At 61.8% G+C, this 17,765-nt stretch overlaps 5 protein-coding genes and 2 non-coding genes across 16 annotated transcripts in view; 2 read left to right on the plus strand and 5 right to left on the minus strand.

Annotated features, from left to right (window-relative positions):
• Positions 1-1,700: 1,700 nt before the first annotated feature.
• Positions 1,701-4,238, minus strand: RPL23A (ribosomal protein L23a). The gene is made up of 5 exons (XM_033004094.2): positions 4,160-4,238; positions 3,504-3,684; positions 3,012-3,188; positions 2,524-2,593; positions 1,701-1,766 (listed from the first exon to the last, which is right to left on the minus strand). The coding sequence occupies exons 1-5, from the start codon at positions 4,182-4,184 to the stop codon at positions 1,752-1,754; spliced, it is 468 nt and encodes a 155-aa protein (XP_032859985.1). The 5' UTR covers positions 4,185-4,238; the 3' UTR covers positions 1,701-1,751.
• LOC116964578 lies at positions 2,669-2,736 on the minus strand. Its single transcript, XR_004408804.1, has one exon. It is a non-coding gene; the product is annotated as a small nucleolar RNA SNORD42 (small nucleolar RNA).
• Positions 3,262-3,335, minus strand: LOC116964586. The gene has a single exon (XR_004408810.1). It is a non-coding gene; the product is annotated as a small nucleolar RNA Z17 (small nucleolar RNA).
• Positions 4,239-4,261: 23 nt separating the features above from the next.
• RAB34 (RAB34, member RAS oncogene family) lies at positions 4,262-8,019 on the plus strand. Of its 5 annotated transcripts, none has more exons than XM_042791558.1 (11): positions 4,347-4,648; positions 5,226-5,351; positions 5,443-5,534; positions 6,064-6,129; positions 6,404-6,505; positions 6,575-6,639; positions 6,718-6,769; positions 6,914-6,995; positions 7,087-7,177; positions 7,264-7,367; positions 7,450-8,019. In XM_042791558.1, exons 1-11 carry the CDS (start codon positions 4,460-4,462, stop codon positions 7,879-7,881), a joined length of 1,401 nt encoding a protein of 466 aa, XP_042647492.1. In that variant the 5' UTR covers positions 4,347-4,459; the 3' UTR covers positions 7,882-8,019. The 5 variants fall into 5 exon arrangements, with proteins under 5 accessions (XP_042647494.1, XP_042647492.1, XP_042647496.1 ...); XM_042791562.1 differs by having other exon boundaries at positions 7,264-7,371; positions 7,450-7,619; XM_042791560.1 differs by lacking the exon at positions 6,404-6,505 and having other exon boundaries at positions 4,262-4,648; positions 6,984-6,995; positions 7,450-7,902.
• On the minus strand, positions 8,019-9,766 carry LOC116964439 (adenine phosphoribosyltransferase-like). Of its 5 annotated transcripts, none has more exons than XM_033004084.2 (6): positions 9,222-9,766; positions 8,933-9,073; positions 8,688-8,781; positions 8,463-8,609; positions 8,256-8,351; positions 8,019-8,146 (listed from the first exon to the last, which is right to left on the minus strand). In XM_033004084.2, exons 1-6 carry the CDS (start codon positions 9,468-9,470, stop codon positions 8,019-8,021), a joined length of 855 nt encoding a protein of 284 aa, XP_032859975.2. In that variant the 5' UTR covers positions 9,471-9,766. The 5 variants fall into 5 exon arrangements, 4 of the variants coding, with proteins under 4 accessions (XP_032859975.2, XP_032859967.2, XP_042647498.1 ...); XM_033004076.2 differs by having other exon boundaries at positions 8,933-9,082; XM_042791564.1 differs by lacking the exon at positions 8,933-9,073.
• A 154-nt stretch (positions 9,767-9,920) lies between these two features.
• PROCA1 (protein interacting with cyclin A1) lies at positions 9,921-12,741 on the plus strand. The gene is made up of 4 exons (XM_042791563.1): positions 9,921-10,512; positions 11,695-11,827; positions 11,920-12,054; positions 12,154-12,741. Exons 1-4 carry the CDS (start codon positions 9,993-9,995, stop codon positions 12,683-12,685), a joined length of 1,320 nt encoding a protein of 439 aa, XP_042647497.1. The 5' UTR covers positions 9,921-9,992; the 3' UTR covers positions 12,686-12,741.
• A 1,018-nt stretch (positions 12,742-13,759) lies between these two features.
• SUPT6H (SPT6 homolog, histone chaperone and transcription elongation factor) overlaps positions 13,760-17,765 on the minus strand; it is a 29,847-nt gene continuing 25,841 nt past the window's right edge. For both annotated transcript variants that reach the window (XM_033004185.2, XM_033004196.2), the window contains 3 exons: positions 17,573-17,739; positions 16,005-16,192; positions 13,760-15,803 (listed from right to left, as the gene is read on the minus strand). In XM_033004185.2, the coding sequence (XP_032860076.1) occupies positions 15,617-15,803; positions 16,005-16,192; positions 17,573-17,739 (542 nt within the window). In that variant the 3' untranslated portion in view covers positions 13,760-15,616. The remainder of the gene's footprint in view (positions 15,804-16,004; positions 16,193-17,572; positions 17,740-17,765) is intronic.

A 17,765-nucleotide genomic window follows, 5' to 3' on the forward strand; every position in this document is an offset into this window, starting at 1 on the left:
GTCAGGGCAGACTGCAAGTCATGCTGATGAGGAATCCCTCCCCAGCCTCCCTGCTGCAGCACAGACCCGCTCCTCACCCCAGCAGCGGTACCAGCTTTGCTACAAGAGGGGAACTTCTCCCCTCACATCCTTCTTGGGGTGACTACAGCTAAGGAGGAGGCACGGGGCTCAGGCAAACCCCCGGAGCCCCTGCTGCTGCTTGTCCCCTGGCAGGAGAGCGGGACGGTGCCCTCAACCCCACCAGCCAGCAGAACGTCAGACCTGACCCCAGGAGGTAGCGGGGCTGTCCCAGATCCTCGCACCACCGCACTCCCAGCCGTGGGGCTGTGTCACAGGCAGGGGAGGCTGCCTGTCCTTCAGCCTGACCTCACCCTGCACAGCTTGCCAACAGCCCCGGCTTTCTTTCAAACCCCTAACCCAGGCTGGGGGGGAGAGGGGCGCAGACCCTGGGCACAGGCCTGGGGTCTGGCCTGCGCCCAGGGTGCCAACAGAGCTCTGCACAGCACCCACAGGTCAGCAGGGACTGGCGTCCAGGGATGCAGCAGTTTCTCCAGGTGGCTTCTCAGCCCTTACAGCAGGCAGGGAGCATCTGCCATCTCACCCCCACAACCCAGCTGAGCATCCCCTGGGGCCCAGGGAGAAGGAAAGGCTGCTTCCAGGCAGCCCCCACTTCCAAGCCCTGCTTTCAGAAGCAGACAGACAGCAGCCCAGGTCTGCCCACACCCAGGCTTGGCAGTACAGCCACCCCGCAGCCTGTCCCAGTGCCTCTGCAGATCCAGCTGTGCTCCCCCTCAGCACCTGGAGCAGGATCGAGCCAAAGACCACGCAACCCAGCACAGATCTTTACTCCGAGGTCCCAAAAGCAGCAGCAACTGGGACAGCTCCCCCTGTCCAGCCACCCCCATCCTCCAGACATGGGCAAGCCACTGCCCCCAGCACTCCACCACCCTTTGTAAGAGGCTCGAAGGAACTGTGTGTCCCACTGCTTGAGCTCAACTACCTCAGTCAATATTTGTTCACAGCTTTCATCATCTTTCTCAGTCAAGTACATACTTAAGACCAAGTACCCCTAAAGGCTTATCCATTCTTCACCTCCATTCCCTGCTCACCCAGTGCTCCACATTCTTGTGACTCTAAGTGCTCCGAAAACTTGGTTTCATCTACAAATTTGAGGAAACAAAAGACTGCTGAGGCAGCAACAGCAGCTAGTTTGGAAACAGGCCTGATGAGGGCTGTGAACCCCATGAGGTTACAAGCAACGTAACAGAAGTGTCAGGGAAACCAGGCTGCAATTCACACGCTGCAGTGCAGGGAGTAGGGATCACATCAGAAAAAAAACAGCACACACAGCCCCTGTGACAGCAGCAGCTTGAGGGCTTTGTCAAGTGAAGCTTGCAGCACAGGCAAGGAGCTGATACACAGGGCAACCAAATGCAAGATACCAGAGGTCTTGGGTAAATATACAGATATTTGAGATCTGGGGGAACATCACCTCATGTTTACCCACAGCAGAGGTCAGTGATCCAGGAGACTCCATCAGTGGGACAGCACTGTCCCCTGTGCAATCCTCTCGCGGAGCAGTCAGCTCTGCCCACCTACTGCGGGGAAGGGAGGGAGGAACCTGAAATGAAGCCCCAAAAGTTTGCTGGGCGCTCTCCTTCACATGGGCTATGCAGTCACAAAACACAAGAGCCCCTCAGTGGTGTCACAGGGTTTATTATCCTGCCTGTACAGTCCTCGGTAGATGCAGTTTAGATGATTCCAATCTGGAAAGAAGCAAAGCATGTTAAAACAGATGTTGCGGTGGCAGAAAGGCAGAGCCTCCACCACAGGCATCGCTGTCATGGCTGCATCTCCCTAGGATTCCTGACATGAGGACAGGCTTCTTTCTCCCAGACCTGCCAAAGTGCCTTAAACAACTGCTTTGTACATTTATTCCACAGTGACCCTTGTGTGAAGTCACATTCCTCTACTTCAGTTTGGACCACCACTGTCTCCTGCCTACCTCAACCACCCTGAGGGCTAAACTGCCACCTCCAGCATCACAGACACCTGCACAGCAGAAACGCCTTCAACCATGGCCGCACAGCGATGCCACTGCCCCGACGGTGCCTCTGCTGTCAATTCCTGTTTGAATCAGCTGTCAAGAGTGCTGGCCAAGAACACTGCTAGGACAAAGGCTGTTTCCATCCAGCAGCTGCAGGGTCGTTTCTGTGTCTTCCCTGCTGATATTACAGAGCTCTTGTAGTCCTGGGGAGTGGAGCCCCTCTCTGGAGGAGTTAAAGAACAGCAGCAATTCTCTCTCAGTAACTTTTCCCACCCAATCTCAGGATCTTCCAGGCAGAATTTTGTTTTGTTAAGATACCGTGGTTTTGCTTCTGAACACCTGGACCCCGTCTAACTATAAGGACACTCCACAGAAGTGCCACCGTGCTTGAAGCACAAGTACCTCACCTGTGCATCACAGAACAACCGGGTACAGAAAATAAAAACAGGAGCTGCGAAGTTTCAAAGAGTTCTCACCTTGTTGGCTACATCCAGCGCATCATAATCCGGAGCCAGTCTGACATAAGCCTTCTTCTCCCCATCAGGCCTAGAGATGAACAGGAGGCATCAGTACAGAGGCACACAACTCCTCCTGCCTGCTCCACATTCCTGCTATAGCAGTGTGCATCAGTGGTTCCTTTGGAAACATCACTTTACTCAGTGGTAAAAAGAAGTTCACATCATTTGCACAAGACTCCCTGGGTGTTGTAAGAGCTCCCCGAAGAAGCTGACCCTCTGGTCTGCCAATACTTCCTACTTCCACTACTCTGTGCTCAGTCACAAGTTGTGTTTCTCAAAACTTAAAATGCTGAAAATGCTATGGAGCTTACTCCCACACCTCCTGAGAGTACCCACAATCAATGAAACTCACATATATTCCCCCCATTTTCTGCTAAAAGCCACTCAGGGCTCTTGAAGCACCTCACACCCAGCAGCAAGTGATCTGTTCTCCCCCCTCCTCTCACCTAATCAACGTGTTGACCTTGGCCACATCAATATCATAGAGCTTCTTGACAGCCTGTTTGATCTGGTGCTTGTTTGCCTTGACATCAACGATGAAAACCAGAGTATTGTTATCCTCTATCTTCTTCATTGCCGACTCTGTGGTCAAAGGGAACTTGATAATGGCATAATGGTCCAGCCTGCAGGACAGAGACCCTGTGGTTAACAGAAGGCTGGCAGATGCCACCTCTGCACTTCGGGGGTTTTCTCTGGGGTGCATCAGTTGCCAAAAAAAGTTCTAATCACAAATTCTCAGGCTTTGGTCGCTTGAAATCATCACCTGCACCTCCCAAACACCCCCCCTTACAGCACTCTGCCACCAAGGTGTGGGCTCAGCTCCCATGGGTCACCCTGGGACCTGCAGCAGGGCACAGGTCCCCAGAGCAGCCCATGCATGGGGCTGCTCCCACCCCCCAAGCCCTGCAGCAGAGCAGGACCCGACACCCCACACATACTTGTTCCTCCGTGGGGCACTCTTCCGGGGGTACTTGGGCTGCCGCCGCAGTCGCAGAGTCTTGGGCCTGCGGAAGGTGGGTGATGTGCGGATTTTCTTCTTCTTGTGACTGTGGACCCCCTTCAGGACGGCCTTCTTGGCTTTCAGCGCCTTAGCCTTTGCCTCTGTCTTTGGAGGCACAGCTGCAACAGCAGCTCAGTCAGCGCAACCAGGATCTGCAGGACCAGTATGCACTCCCCTGCCTAACCCAAGGGGCCATGGCTTTCCCCTGTCATACAGCCCAAGGGAACAGGACCCCTCCAAACGGCCCATGCTTCCCCAGCCAACGAAGGTCGAGATTTTCCCCTTCCCCCGCCACAAACCCGTCTCCCACCTCACCACCGGACGGGGTCGCTCATTCCCTCCCCCTCCCTCAGACCAGGGCCCCGAGGATCCCCGCACCGAGCCCGGAGCCTCCTCTCCCTCAGACGAGCGGGCTGTGCCCGCCGGTGCAGGCCTCTCCCGCCGCCTCCACGTGCCCGCGGCCCAGCACCGGGCTGCAGCCCTTCCGCCCTCCCCAAATCCCGGCACAACACCCCCCCACACCCCGCGTACACCCGCACCCCGGGGGACACCGCAGCATGACCCCCCACAGGCCCCACCGCCCCCCGCTCTCACCCTCCTTCTTCGCCTTGGGCGCCATCTTGGCCAGGCGGAAGCCGAAAGGGGCCGCCCGCCCCACGCCGCACGGGCTTATAGCCCCAAATCTCGCGAGATTTTGCACATTGGTGTGCGAGTCCCCACCAACTCTCCGTGGCGCCGCGGGGCCCGCCGGGAATGGTAGTGCCTACACGGTGTCTCTTAGGCGCATGCGCACACACGCCCCTCCCCCCGCGGGGTTTCATGGGAGTTGTAGTCCCGCGCACCGCCCTCCCATACCGTCGCCGCCCTGACGGCGGGGGGTCGGGATGAGCCCCGATGTGTATGTGCGGGGCGGGGGGACGGGGTACAGAGGTCCCGTTTTGCGGGGAACAGCGCAGCAGCCCAGCCCCGGAGGAACAGGCGCCCCCGTCCCTCCTCCGCCCCAGAGGGAGGGGCCACGACGCCGGTTTCCCCGGGACTGGGCGTGCAGCGCCGAGCACCGCTACCGAAGCCGGGAGGTTTACGGTAACGGGGATCCCCCCGCCACCGCATTCCCTCGCGGAGGGGACCGGGACGGAACGGGGAGGGATTTGGCCCGTGGACCGCGATGCCTCGGAGGGACGCTGCGGACTGAGCGCGGGGGAGAGGGGACAGGGACAGGCGGGGGTGTGGGGACGGGTGGGACACGGGGACGGGCACACCCGGGGGTGTGGGAATCGGTGGGACACGGGGACGGTCGCGCACTTGGGAAGCAGCTGGGACAGGGGGGACGGTGGTACCCCGGGGTGCGGGGATGGCTGTGGCCACGGGGACAGCTGTATCCCGGGGTGTGGGGACAGCCACGCGTGGGGGGACATGTGGGGCAGCCATACCCTGGGGTGGCACACTCAGGATGAGGGGATGGCTGGGGCACGGGGACAGCAGGGACATGGGGACAGCCCCACTCGGGGATCTCGAGGTGGCTGGGACGCGGGGACAGCCCTGTCCCCGGGGATGTGGGAGACAATTAGGATAAGGGGACAGCCCCGCTTGGGGACACAGGGACGCCCATATTCCGTGGGGACACGGGGACATCTCCTCTCCCTGCTGCCTCTGTCCCCAGGTCTCGCGGTGGCCCTCGGCCCATCCCTGCTCCCCTCGGCCACCCAGCTCGCCCCGGCGGCCCCGCGGGACGATGAACGTGCTGGCTCCGGTCCGCAGGGACAGAGTCATCGCCGACCTGCCCCTGGTGAGCACGGGGACACACACACACACCCCCCCCCCAAAGCCTCGCCAAGCCCTGGGGTCACACCGGTGTGTCCCCCTTTGTCCCCCCGCAGTGTTTTCGGAAGGAGGCCGCCCTGCACGCCCGCCCCGCCTTCCACCCCACCGTAGCCAGCGCCTGCCAGGAGCAGCGGACGGGCACCGTGGGGTGAGGACGGGGTGATTTGGGGTTCCCCCCACCTGAGGGCTTCGGGGGGAGCTGGGGGGGGTTGATGAGGGGTCCACGGTCCCGCCAGCCCCGGGTGGGGGGGGTCCCCGGCGCGGGTGCCAGGAGCAGCGGACGGGCACCGTGGGGTGAGGACGGGGTGATTTGGGGTTCCCCCCACCTGAGGGCTTCGGGGGGAGCTGGGGGGGGTTGATGAGGGGTCCACGGTCCCGCCAGCCCCGGGTGGGGGGGGTCCCCGGCGCGGGTGCCTCGTGGCTGCCGGCATTGCTCGTGTGCCGAGCCCTGCGTCACGGCGCAGGAATGCGGCGCGGGGGGGACACGGGGGTCCGGGCTGGGCTGTGGCTGGCGGCGGGAGAGCCGGGCTGCAGAGCGCTACCGGACACGGGGGGCTGTGGGGTGATGCCTCCACCCCCCCACCTCATGAACCCCTCTGCCCCCGGGGCTGGCTGGGGGGAGGCAGGCGGGGAGCCCCCCACCCCGCTGAGCAGCCATGCGTCCCCCTGCCCTGCAGGTTCAAGATCTCCAAGATCATCGTGGTGGGGGACCTCTCGGTGGGGAAGACCTGCCTGATCAACCGGTAATAGGAACATCCCCCCCCCCCCCCATTTCCCCCTCCCAGAAACACTCTGAGGTGGTGGGGGTGCAGGGAAAGAGGCACACACACACACCCCCACAAAGGGCAGCAGCACCTTGGGCTGAGTCCAACTCCAGACGGACTCTAGTGCTGGGCACCCCTCGGTGTGGGGGGCACTGAGCCCCCAGGGGTGGGGTGGGGGGGGGGCTGGGAGCTGCTGACACCCATCTCTGCCTGCCCCCTGCCCCCCCTCCCCCCCCCCCCCCCCCCCCCCCAGCTTTTGCAAGGACACTTTTGACAAGAACTACAAGGCGACCATTGGGGTGGATTTCGAGATGGAGCGGTTTGAGGTGCTGGGGGTGCCCTTCAGCCTGCAGCTGTGAGTAGGTGCCAGCCCCCTCCCTGCGCACCCCCGCGGCCCCCCCTCACCCCCCGTACCCCTCCCTAGGTGGGACACTGCCGGCCAGGAGCGCTTCAAGTGCATCGCCTCCACCTACTACCGAGGAGCACAAGGTGAGGTCCCCACCACGTCCTACCGCACCGGTTGTCCCCGTCCCCATCTCACCCCTCCTTCCCCCCCCACCCCCCCAGCCATCGTCATCGTCTTCGATGTCAACGACGTGGCGTCCCTGGAGCACACGCGGTAGGTGACACGTGGCCAAGGGGGCGGTGGGGCTGCATGGAGGGGCAAAATGTGGGCAGGGGGGCTTGGGGCTGCTGGCAGCGCTGCGGTGAGCGAGCGAGAGGGTAGTGCTTGGCCACCGGCCGGTGACAGTGGCACTCGCAGGCAGTGGCTGGCTGATGCCCTGAAGGAGAACGACCCATCCAATGTGATTCTCTTCTTGGTGGGCTCCAAGAAGGACCTGAGTGTGAGTGTGTCCCCCTTCCCACGGGCTCCCTGCGCCCCGGCTCGGCGGGGCTGTCCCCGCCACCCACCCACCCCACCGTCTCGGTTGGCAGACGCCGGCGCAGTACAGCCTGATGGAGAAGGATGCTCTCAAGGTGGCTCAGGAGATGCAGGCGGAGTATTGGGCTGTCTCCTCACTCACCGGTGGGTCCCTGGCCAGGTGGGGAGATGCGGACCCCAGTGTCCAGGAGGGTGAGGGGACACTCAGGGGGTCTTGTCCCATGGGGCAGGGGAGAACGTGCGAGATTTCTTCTTCCGTGTGGCGGCACTGACCTTCGAGAGCAGCGTGCTGGCCGAGCTGGAGCGCAGCAGCGCCCGCAAGATCGGCGACACCGTGCGTGAGTACCCCTGGCCAGCCCCACGTGGGTGCCACCCCCCTTATCCCCCACCCACCCACCCTCTCTCTGCCCCTCCAGGGATCAGCAGCAACGAGAGCGACCTGTACCTGTCGGCGCCCCGCAAGAAAAAGTGCTGCCAGTGAGGGGGCAGCCACCGGTCCCCGCTGTGCTCACACCTCTGGACCAAAGAGGGGTGGCCCTGGCCAGCCCCGAGGAGCCGTCCCTGCTGCCCCCCGGCCCCCCCGGCCCGCAGCCTGCCCGGGCACTCACAGCCAGGGTGGGCAGGAGCACCCGTGTGGCTCCCTTAGCTATGCAAACCTGGGTACCGCTTGCAGGGGGAGATGCCCCCGGGCTCCCATTTGTCTTAATAAAACCTTTTTTATGCTTTTTAAGGAAGGTGTTGGCTGGGGGCTGGGGCTGACTGGGGTTCCCACTGCCCCTGGGTGCAGCCCCCAGGCTCATGGGCAGGTGGGAGGATGGATGGAGCCAGGGGAGGACGGCTGCCACTGAGGAGAGGTTGTCACCTCGGGTATGGTGAAAGGCAAACTGGGCGGTGGGATACCCTGGGCATCCCTGCCCTGAAGAGCCAGCAGCCCGGTGCCCCACGGGGGGGCTGCAGGGGCCACGCGAGGTACCAGTGCCCCCCATCAGTCCCAGCCGAACTGGTGGCGGTCGAAGCGGGGCTGCAGTTTGGGGGGAACGCAGTGGGAGCACTTGTAGCGCTCCTGGATCCACCGCCCGCCCTCACTGTCCTCGATGCAGATGGCAGCAACACCTGTGGGGACACAGGAGGGGCTCAGCACCGGCCACAGCAGGGTATGGGGATGGTGGTCCCACTGCACCCATGGGTGCACCCCGGGCTGTCCTGACACCCCCTGCCCTACCTGCCACGACCCCTCCCAGCCGCTCTACCAGCTGGATGGCCGCTCGCATGGTGCCCCCAGTTTCAACCCACTGGTCCACGAGGAGGATGCGCAGACCTGGGAGGGGGCAGAGGCTGCAGCTGAGTGCCCGGTGCCCATGCCAGCAGCTCCCCCCCCCCACCCCAACCACCCCCCCCACCCCAAGATGGGAGCACCCCACCAGCTCACCCGGCGAGATGGCATCAGTGCGGACCTCCATCACCTTCTCTCGGCCCGAGTAGTCGGTGTAGGGCTGTGTCAGTGTCTGCACGCAGAGGTGCCCGGCTTTGCGGATGGCCAGGAAGCCTTTCCGCAGCACAGCAGCGGCGGCAGCGCCTGGGGGTGGGCACAGCACCGTCAGGCCCCGCAGGGACGAGGGACGGGGACCCCAGGCTCACCCGCATCCCTCTTCACCCAGGATGAAGCCCATGGCATCGATGCCGGCCACCAGGTCGATGGGGTCTCCCTGGAAGGGCTGCAGCAAGTCGGCCACGCAGTCCTGCAAGCCCTGGGGAGAGAATGGGGGTGCTGGGTGCCCACAGCCCATCATGGGCACCCGCAGCCCGTGTGCCGGTGCCCGTGGACACCCAGCAGCCCCATGGAGCTGCCGTCCACCCCGGCACCCCCCATGGGTGCCATCCACCCCGGGCACTGGGTACTTGTGGGTGGCAGTAGAGCCGGGAGGGGTCCAGCCAGGCGTAGTTGGGTCCCTTGACATTGGGGGCCATCAGCGCCAGGTACCAGCCCTTCTCCTGGGCAGCAGGGACGTGGCAGAGGTCCATGTGCGGGGACCACAGGCGCTGCGAGCACTGAGCAACGTGAGTGAGACACCCCCCCCCCCCCATACCCCCACAGTCCCTGCAGGGCTCCCCGCAGCTCGGTGCCCCCCCATCCACACCCGCACACGGGCACCCCCGGGGTCCCAGCGCGCCCAAATCGGCTCCGTACCTGGGTGCCGGCGGCAAGGCTGAGCCGAATGGGACTGTCATGGGGAGCGTCACAGACAGCAACAGCTGAGAGGGGGGAGCCCCTGCGGCGCTGGGCCCCCGCCAGCACCCTCGTCCAGCTGGGCCTGGGCTGCTGCCAAGCGGGAGCCTTGCCCGTGGGCCAGCAACAGGCCCCCACCAGCCTCTGCTGTCCCAGCCAGGCGGTTTTGTGGTGGGGGGGCCCTGGGGCTGGGGCATTTGCACCCCACATGGGTGTCCCCAACACCCATCCGCCTGCCCCAGCGGTGGCAGGGCACGGTGTAGGTGGCACAGTGCCCGAGGCACCCCGTGGGTGCAAGGATCAGCAAGCCAGGGTGATGCTCAGCGTGCAGCCCCACAGTTTGTGGGGTCTCGGGCAGCGTGGGGAATCTCTGGGGCCACGGGTGTCCCCGTTGGGGTGTCTGGGTGCCGTCCTGCCCTGCCGGGAGCTGTCTCCCTCGGCTGCCCAGCGTGCCAGGTCTGTGTCCAGATTGTCAATGGGCTCCGTGGCAGGGGAGCCAGCCAAGGGGGACGAGCCCTGGCAGCTGTACTGGGAGACTGTTGGCTGCCAGACCCGTGGCGGGGGGCACGGGGCACCGGGGCTTCCCCTGGGCAAGGCACCGTGGGGCATCCGTGGGATGGGGGCGTGGGGCTGCAGGGAACATCCGTGGGATGGGACAAGGAGCCATAGGGGGGAGCATCTGTGGAATGGGATGTGGGGCTGCAGGGAGCATCCGTGGGATGGGACACGGGGATGCAGGGAGCATCCTTCTCCCGTCGGGGGCCGCTCCGGGGCCGGGGGCCGTGGGGGGGGCCGGTGCGTCACGGGGCGGGTGCGTTGGGGCCGGCGCGTTACCGGTCCCGGCACATCACCCCACCGGCTGCCACAGCAACGGGGCCCGGCCCCACCGGGAGGGGTAACCCCATCCCCGCGGGCTCCGGGCAGCGGCTCCAGCACCCCGGACTCTCCGGGCCCCTCCGCACGGTGCAGGGCCGTGCCGAGCCGTCCCGCGTGGGTGGGCTGCGCGGCACTATAAAGCGGCCCCACGGCAGCGAGAGGCGCGGTGCCATGTGCGCCCCGGGGCTGCTCTGCCGCCTCCTCCTCCTCTTTCTCCTCCTCCTCCTCCTCCTGCTGCTGCTGGTGGCCGCCCCCGGAGCGGCCCCGGGCACCGGAGCGGCCCCACCGGGACGGCCCCGAGTCCGCCGAGGGCTCACCTACCCCGGGACGCTGTGGTGCGGTGCGGGCAGCAACGCTGATGCCTACGAGCAGCTGGGTAAGGGCAGAGGGGCGGCTGCTACCTGTGCCCCCCATCCCATCCCCATCCCATCCCCATCCCATCCCCATCCCATCCCCATCCCATCCCCATCCCATCCCCATCCCCATCCCCATCCCATCCCCATCCCATCCCATCCCCATCCCCATCCCATCCCCATCCCCATCCCATCCCCATCCCCATCCCCAGCCCATCCCATCCCATCCCTATCCCCATCCCATCCCCATCCCATCCCCATCCCCATCCCCATCCCATCCCCATCCCCATCCCATCCCCATCCCCATCCCATCCCCATCCCATCCCATCCCCATCCCCATCCCCATCCCATCCCCATCCCATCCCCATCCCATCCCCATCCCATCCCATCCCCATCCCCATCCCATCCCCATCCCATCCCCATCCCCATCCCATCCCCATCCCATCCCCATCCCATCCCCATCCCCATCCCCATCCCCATCCCCATCCCATCCCCATCCCCATCCCATCCCCATCCCATCCCCATCCCATCCCATCCCCATCCCCATCCCCATCCCATCCCCATCCCATCCCCATCCCATCCCCATCCCATCCCCATCCCCATCCCCATCCCCATCCCCATCCCATCCCCATCCCCATCCCCATCCCATCCCCATCCCATCCCATCCCCAGCCTGGTGCTGCTCCACCCTGGCCCGGTCCCAGTCCTCATTCCCGTGCTGGTGCAGTCCCACTCCACCAGTTCACCTCTGTCTGGTCCCCATCACAAGGCTGGTCCGTCTGGTCTCCACACTGGTTCTGCCATTGTCCCCATCCTGGTGCTGGTCCAGTCCTGATTCACTCTCTGTCCCCAGCCTGGTCCCTGGTCTGTCCTGCTCTCATTCTGGTCCTGGTCCACTTCCAATCCCTATCCTTATCCCAGCCCAGTCCCTCTCTTGCTCTTGGCCCACTCCTGGTCCCCATCCTGATCCCAGCCTAGTCCCAGTCTCATCCCCACTGTGGTGCTGGTGCAGCCCCAGTCCCCACCCAAGTGCAGCTCCAGTCCCAGCCCCTACCCATCCCAGCCTGATCCCAGTCCCATCTCAGTCCAATCTAATTCTGATCCCAGTCCCAGCCCCAGCTCAGCCCTGATCCCAACCCCATCTAAGCCCCAGCCCATGCGTGCGGCCCCCCAGCCCCCTGCCTGCACCCCGTGTCTTCCCTGCAGGGGAGCACCGGGACACGGACCGGTGCTGCCGGGACCATGACCACTGCCAGCACGTCATCCACCCCTTCACCGCCCGCTACGGGTACCGCAACCTGCGCTGGCACACCATCAGCCACTGCGACTGCGACCGCCGGTGAGCCGTGCCCCGCAGCATCCCTCCATCCTGGGGGCTGGGGAGGGGTGTCCCCGGCCCACCCTCACCCCCCACCCTGTGCCCCACGGCAGGTTGAAGGAGTGCCTGCGGCGGGTGAACGACACGGCCTCGCGGGTGGTGGGCCAGGCTTTCTTCAACGTCATCCAGGTGCCCTGCTTCGAGTTCGCCTACAAGGAGGAGTGCGTGGAGCCCTACCTCTACGTCTGGTGAGTGGCCCCCCGCCGCGGGGACCACCCCCCCCCCCCACACACACCCCCTGCCCCCTCTGGCACTCGCCTCACCCCACATCTCCTCGCTCTCTGCAGGTGCAAGGCTTACAACACGGTGGCCATCGCGGTGCCCAGGGAGCCGGTGCTGTACGAGTTTGGGGGGGAGCTGATTGACCGGGCAGCGAGGCCTGGGGGGGTCCCTCTGAGCCCCCCATGGAGCAGCGTGGGTGGAGGAGCCGTCCTAGGGGAGCCTCACGTGCTCATCCACCCGCTGTCCCCCCCCAAGGCAGCCGAGAGGAAAGGGAAGAAGAAAGACAAGAAAAAGAAGGGGAAAGGTCTGAAAAAGAAAGGTCTTTCTGAAAAGGGGGGTATGAGCCATCCCGCAGCCGCGGCCTCCACTCATCCCACTGCGGGACAGAACCCACCGGCCCCGCTGCCAGACGTGGGGGAAGTGGCCAACGCCGTCCTGAGCGATGCCCCGGCGCGGGAGGGGTTGGGCAGGGAGCCAGTGCCAGCCCCCCCATCCCCGGTCCCCACCGCCCGTGGGAAGAGGAGGAAGGAGAGGAACAGAAAGAAGAGGCTGAAGAGCAAAGCCGAGGCAGAGCCTGCAGGAGAGCCGCAGCCCTGACTCCCCCCTCACCCCCCGCGGGTCTTGGCTGTGTAATAAAGTTGGTCGCTCGAGTAGATGGCTCAACCTTGGCCCTGTCTCCGGGGGAGGGGGGGCAGAAAGGATCACACAGGGGGGCAGCTGCCAGGGGAAATCCCACTTGTGGGGCTGCGGGAGGGGAAGCACCGGGGGCCGGGTAGGGATTGGGTGGGTTTGAGCTGTTCCTCACCTGTCCCAGCAGCTCCTTTCACCTTCCTGGGCGCGGGGGACAGCGAGTCGTGGCTCCGGCTGGGGACACAGCTCCCCGTCCCCACGACTGTGTGGGGCAGAGCCCTGATTTTAGCTTCCCCGTCGCAGAGCGTTGAGATCCAGCTCCCCACGGGTGTAGTTCTGGAGGCCCAGTTAACGAATTGCACCATCCCAGCTCCCTCCTTCACTTAACCCACAGCCTTTTCCCAGCGCTCCCACACCAGCACCGACTGCTCTGGCCCCCAGCAAGGGCAGCGAGCAGCGGGGGCTGCTCCGGGAGGAGCAGGGACCTTGTACAGTGCTCAGGAACCTCCGAGGAGGGACAAGAGCTCTTTGGAGTGGGATAACAGAAGTTTTTCCAGCCCTGGGAACAAAGGCTGCCTGGGGAGAGGCAGGGGCAGGGCAAGATGACTGGCGGAGGGTGATCACAGCCCGACTGGGATTTTGTGGTGAAGAATTTGGGGGCAGCACCCAGAGACAGGGTGTTGCCACCGACTCCTGCAAAGCTGGGCACAACCCCCCCTCTCCGACCCGGTGAGGCTGGCAGAAAGCCCTTCCTGCCCTAGCACCAAATTCCAGCACCAGAAAAAGCCGGAGTGAGAGGAGCTGAGCTATTTTGCAATGACAGCACCAAGGCCTGGAGAGCACAGGTGCCCCACGCAAACCCCACTGTTGCCGGAGAAGGGTGAGGTACAATCCCAAATCCCTGAAATAAGGGGATCACAAGAGCCCAGGGGGCAAAATACCAATGTCAGAGTGAGGCATCGCACCCTTTCCTGCACAGCTAGTGGGTGCAAAGTCCTTGGGGCAACCACAGCAAGTACAGACACTGGGCATGCGGGCAGCTTCCCAAAAGTAGAATTTTTATTGACGGTAAGGGAAAACTAAAAACAAAGACAGTCAAAAAGGAGGCGACAATGCACAACTAGGCCCCTGCCCCTCAGCATGTGTCCGCCGCATCCCTGGTAAGGAGCTGCTCCCAAATTCCCATCATACAGATTTTGAGAAAATAAAAAAAAAGAGTAAGGTTAGTACACCTGCAGCCTAGGGCAGCCGTGGGCTCCAGCCCAGGGTCCTCAGGCCTGGCCTGCGTGGTGCCAGGGGAGGAACAGGACTGTGTCAGCCCCCCAGTACTGCAGAGATGGGAGGAAGCCAGGACCTGCATTTCTCTGTGGAAACAGCTTTGCTTTGTCTCCTGGGTTGCTGCCATTCTTCAGGAGCATTTACATGCAAAAAAGACCTTTGTTTCTTAAGATCTGCTGTTCCTGCTCATTTCCTAGCGAGAGGAGGCTAACCAGGAGCACTGGGAAGGAACAAAGACTCTGCTTCCATAGAAAATCCCTACTAACAAAGCAGGAGAGAGCAAAGTGTGTGAAGCAGGAACTTTCCAGTTCAGAAATGGCTCCGAGCGCTGGCAGGCGCTCTGCAATACTGACATGACCGAAGTTATCTGCATTCTCTGCCCCCCTCGCAGGCCCCCCAGTACCTCTCCCAGCCAGACACAGACGTGGGCCTCCAGGATGCACCCCAGATGTCCGTGTGATGTCTCTATACAACGCAATCGAAACAAAACATTATTCTTCATCAGCTCAACAGAAAACAACTCCTCTGTGAGAGTTTCAGCCCAGAGAAGGCAACTCCAACCCACAAAGGAAGAAGGAGCATCGACTGTCACCACTGAACTTTGCTTCTAAGCAAATCCGCTGCCCTGAGAGAGGGCAGGTAGGCAGCACAGGGTGCAGGCAGAAAACCTCTCAACTAGCGTTCAGTGAAAACACTATTTATTCACCCCTCTTGGTTACAACTGGGCAGGGTTAAGCGGATACGGAGGGGGATGCCATGCGCTCCCCGCTGCTTCGCATTCTCCACCATAGGAGCATCTGCTCTCGCAGCGTTTTAGCCCATATGTCTGTCTCGCGCTCGGGAAAGCTGCCTGATTTAAAAAAAAAAAAAAACAAAAAAAAAACAAACAAAAAAAAAAAAACAAAAAACCAAAACAAAAATAATCAAAACTAAATAAATATTGTTCCAAAAGAAGCCAGAGGAGAGAGCAAGCCTTTGGTATGACAGCTGCATTTCTCTCCGGCAAGACCCCGAGCCCCAGAGCTGCTGTGCTAGACCCCTACGAACACAGCTGGGGGCTGGCACAGACTCCCCAGAGCCTGTTACACACAAAAACACAGAGCAACCAACAACAGAAACTTTCTGAGAACTCCGGTTTGCTTGTCACAATCCCCGTGACTTTGCTTTGTACTCTCAGGACATGGAGAAGCGACAGTCAAGGTTTGGGAGAATCCAAATGAAACAGGCTCACTCCGGGCTGGTGGTCTGTGCTTCCAGCTACGTTTGCTTCCTAGTCTTTGCGGTGAAAGCAGACTGCTGTGCATGTACAAGGACAGACTCGTTTGATCTCATAATTACTTTGCCAAGCTTCCAAAGTGATGAACCAGGGCCTGGAACGTAGAGGCCACTGCAGTGTTCCTTCCTATGATATATTTGTATTTATATAGTATATATATTTAGACCAGCCCTGCCAAGTCTATTCATTCACTCAGGTGCATGTCACCCAGAGTCATTTCCCACCATCTCACGACCTATAAAACAGGAGTTATGTGGCTAAGGGAAGGGAAGTTTTCAGCTGTTCACTCTCCCTTCCCCTTCCTAGAGAAGAGAGCGGAGGTTACGGGTCAGGTCCAGCACAGCCTATCGATCCATCTCATCCAGCAGCGGCGTGGCGTCCCCGGCGATGGACATGGGCGTGCTTTCGATCATGGGGCTGGGAGATGGGCGAGGAGTCAACCTCTGCTTCTGTTTCCTCCGTTCAGCCTCCTTCTCCTGGAGCCACTGCTCGGCCATCTTCCCCCAGTCGATTGCAGCGTGACTGTTGGTCCTGCAACGACACGAGCAGAAGGTGAGACACGCTAGTGGGAGAGCCTCCCCACCCTCCCTCCCCACGGGTCCCATGCAGGAACGTGTGAGGTAACCCCGCCACGCTGGTTCAACAAAATAAAAAAAAAAAAAAAAAAAATCAACAAAAGCAATTAAGACCGGACACGGATAGATATGTGCACCCGGTGCTGGAGCCACTCACTTTGGCTGCTGCCTCTGCCTGGAGCTGGATGATGGCTGCGACTGTGTCTGGGACTGGGTGGACTGGGGCGTGGTGTTGGCCTGGAGCTGGTACTGGGGTGTTGTAATCGGCTGGCTGGGGGTAGTGTAGGAGTAACTGGGGGTCATCAGAGGGGTGGCCACTGGTTGCTGTGCTGGAGTTGTGAAAACCTGCAGAGAGCAGATACCGTGAGGGGACAGGAGGCAAACCCTGCCAGGCTGCGGGGCAGGGGTCTGGCACGCTCTGCATTGCCCTGCTCACCCAGGGGGCTGGTGCACGCCCTTGCCGCACACTCCCAGCCCTGCTGGAGCCCCTCATCTGGGCAGAAGGAGGTTTGCAGTGCAAACCCCTGCCCAGGGAACGGGGGGGCTGCAGAGCAGAAGGAGCAACACCCTGCTGAGCACAAGACATTTGTTTCCCTGAGAGGCCCTGACTGCCCACCCGCCCTGGGCCAGCACAGCCTGCCTGCCTTGTTCACCTCACACAGGGTACATGGGGAGATTCTTCAGGCAAGCAAAGGTAAGGGCCCCAAGAGATGGGCACAAGAGACACTTAGGGCAAGCTAGCAGAAATGATGTGCTGCAGTGGGTGTGAAGAACAGATGAATTCCTCCCCTGCGGGCTGTGGAGAAGGTGCAGCAGCTCCGAGATGGCTCCCTCCCACACCCCAAGCTGGCTGGCTGTTTGTCCAATGGAGTGCTTCATCTCTTTGTCTCGCGGTGTTCACCTCCCTCTTCCTTCAGATTGTCTTGATGATTAATACACTGGGTTATTCGCAGTCCCTGCCTATCCCCAGCTCAGCATATACCATGCCAAACTCCATGAAAGCCTCCCAAGGTGGTCTAAAAGAGGATCACTCCTCCCTGCAAGCCTTGTCTTGCAGCACCTCTTCCTCAGGTCTAACAGCTGGGTGCATTTTTTGTACCCAGGCACGTCAGCCCTCCTGCAGCTGGATTTGGCCTCAGTGTCAGCTGGGGAGCTGGCAGTGTGGGCTGGGAGGAGGTAGGCAACAGCACAAGAGGAAAGCCTTCAGCATGAGCCAAACCTGTCCACTTCCATCTTATTCCCTGCAAAGCCTCTGGGTGTTTGGTCAGGCTGAGGTGTTCGCCTGCCAGTGCAGCTCGGAGATTAGCATGCTGAGCTGAAAAGCCCTGCAAACTCAGCGCATAGTTTCACAGCTAATCTTTTCCACTGGCAGCTCACGTTGCCAATTCAGAGGCACAAGCAGAAGGTTGTGTGCCCTCACCGCTGGATCCCACCTCTCCATCCTGCCACATTCCTTGGGAGCCAGACCAATTCGCTACTTGCTTCAAACTCTCTCCGGAGCATTACATGCCTCATTTCCTCAGCCACAGGAGGCAAGAAGAAACCTGGTCCAAGAATCCAGCCAGGCTCCCCTGCGCAGCACCATGGGTACACAATTAGGACTGGATGATCCCAGGCCATGAATAACCCCTTAGGCTCCCAGTGGAGCTCCAATGAGGAGATGGTTTCTAGCAGCAAGGAGAAGCCACGCAGCACCTCCTCTCAGAAGCTTTAAGTGACACCTACGTGGTACGCGCTGCTGCCGCCTCCGCTGCCTCCGTAGCCGTACTGACTGGATGCCCACTGTGCAGGGGTGGCATTTGGATTCTGTCCCTGGCCTGTCACGGCAGCGATGGCACTGAACATCTGGGAGGTCATGTTCTGCGGCAGAGCGTTCACTGCACGGGTCAGGTCTGCAAGAAAGACTCAACACATTAAG

The sequence above is a fragment of the Tyto alba genome, unplaced genomic scaffold, assembly GCF_018691265.1.
Source record: "Tyto alba isolate M040663 unplaced genomic scaffold, T.alba_DEE_v4.0 Super-Scaffold_19, whole genome shotgun sequence".
Lineage (NCBI taxonomy): Eukaryota > Metazoa > Chordata > Aves > Strigiformes > Tytonidae > Tyto > Tyto alba.

Bases quoted from the DNA above. Each gene is read 5' to 3' on its own strand.
- RPL23A (XM_033004094.2), bottom strand. From the start codon at position 4,184: ATGGCGCCCAAGGCGAAGAAGGAGG. The intron at 3,189-3,503 runs GTATGTGTGGGG...TCTGTCCTGCAG, and splicing joins AGTGCCCCACGGAGGAACAA to GCTGGACCATTATGCCATTA. The intron at 2,594-3,011 runs GTGAGAGGAGGG...GTTCATCTCTAG, and splicing joins AAGGTCAACACGTTGATTAG to GCCTGATGGGGAGAAGAAGG.
- RAB34 (XM_042791558.1), top strand. From the start codon at position 4,460: ATGTGTATGTGCGGGGCGGGGGGACGGGGTACAGAGGTCCCGTTTTGC. The intron at 6,640-6,717 runs GTGAGGTCCCCA...CCACCCCCCCAG, and splicing joins CTACTACCGAGGAGCACAAG to CCATCGTCATCGTCTTCGAT. The intron at 6,770-6,913 runs GTAGGTGACACG...TGGCACTCGCAG, and splicing joins GCGTCCCTGGAGCACACGCG to GCAGTGGCTGGCTGATGCCC.
- LOC116964439 (XM_033004076.2), bottom strand. From the start codon at position 9,470: ATGTGGGGTGCAAATGCCCCAGCCCCAGGGCCCCCCCACCACAAAACC. The intron at 8,610-8,687 runs GTGAAGAGGGAT...GCCCACCCCCAG, and splicing joins TGCCATGGGCTTCATCCTGG to GCGCTGCCGCCGCTGCTGTG. The intron at 8,352-8,462 runs GTGAGCTGGTGG...GCCCCCTCCCAG, and splicing joins CACTGATGCCATCTCGCCGG to GTCTGCGCATCCTCCTCGTG.
- PROCA1 (XM_042791563.1), top strand. From the start codon at position 9,993: ATGCAGGGAGCATCCTTCTCCCGTCGGGGGCCGCTCCGGGGCCGGGGG. The intron at 10,513-11,694 runs GTAAGGGCAGAG...TCTTCCCTGCAG, and splicing joins TGATGCCTACGAGCAGCTGG to GGGAGCACCGGGACACGGAC. The intron at 12,055-12,153 runs GTGAGTGGCCCC...CGCTCTCTGCAG, and splicing joins GAGCCCTACCTCTACGTCTG to GTGCAAGGCTTACAACACGG.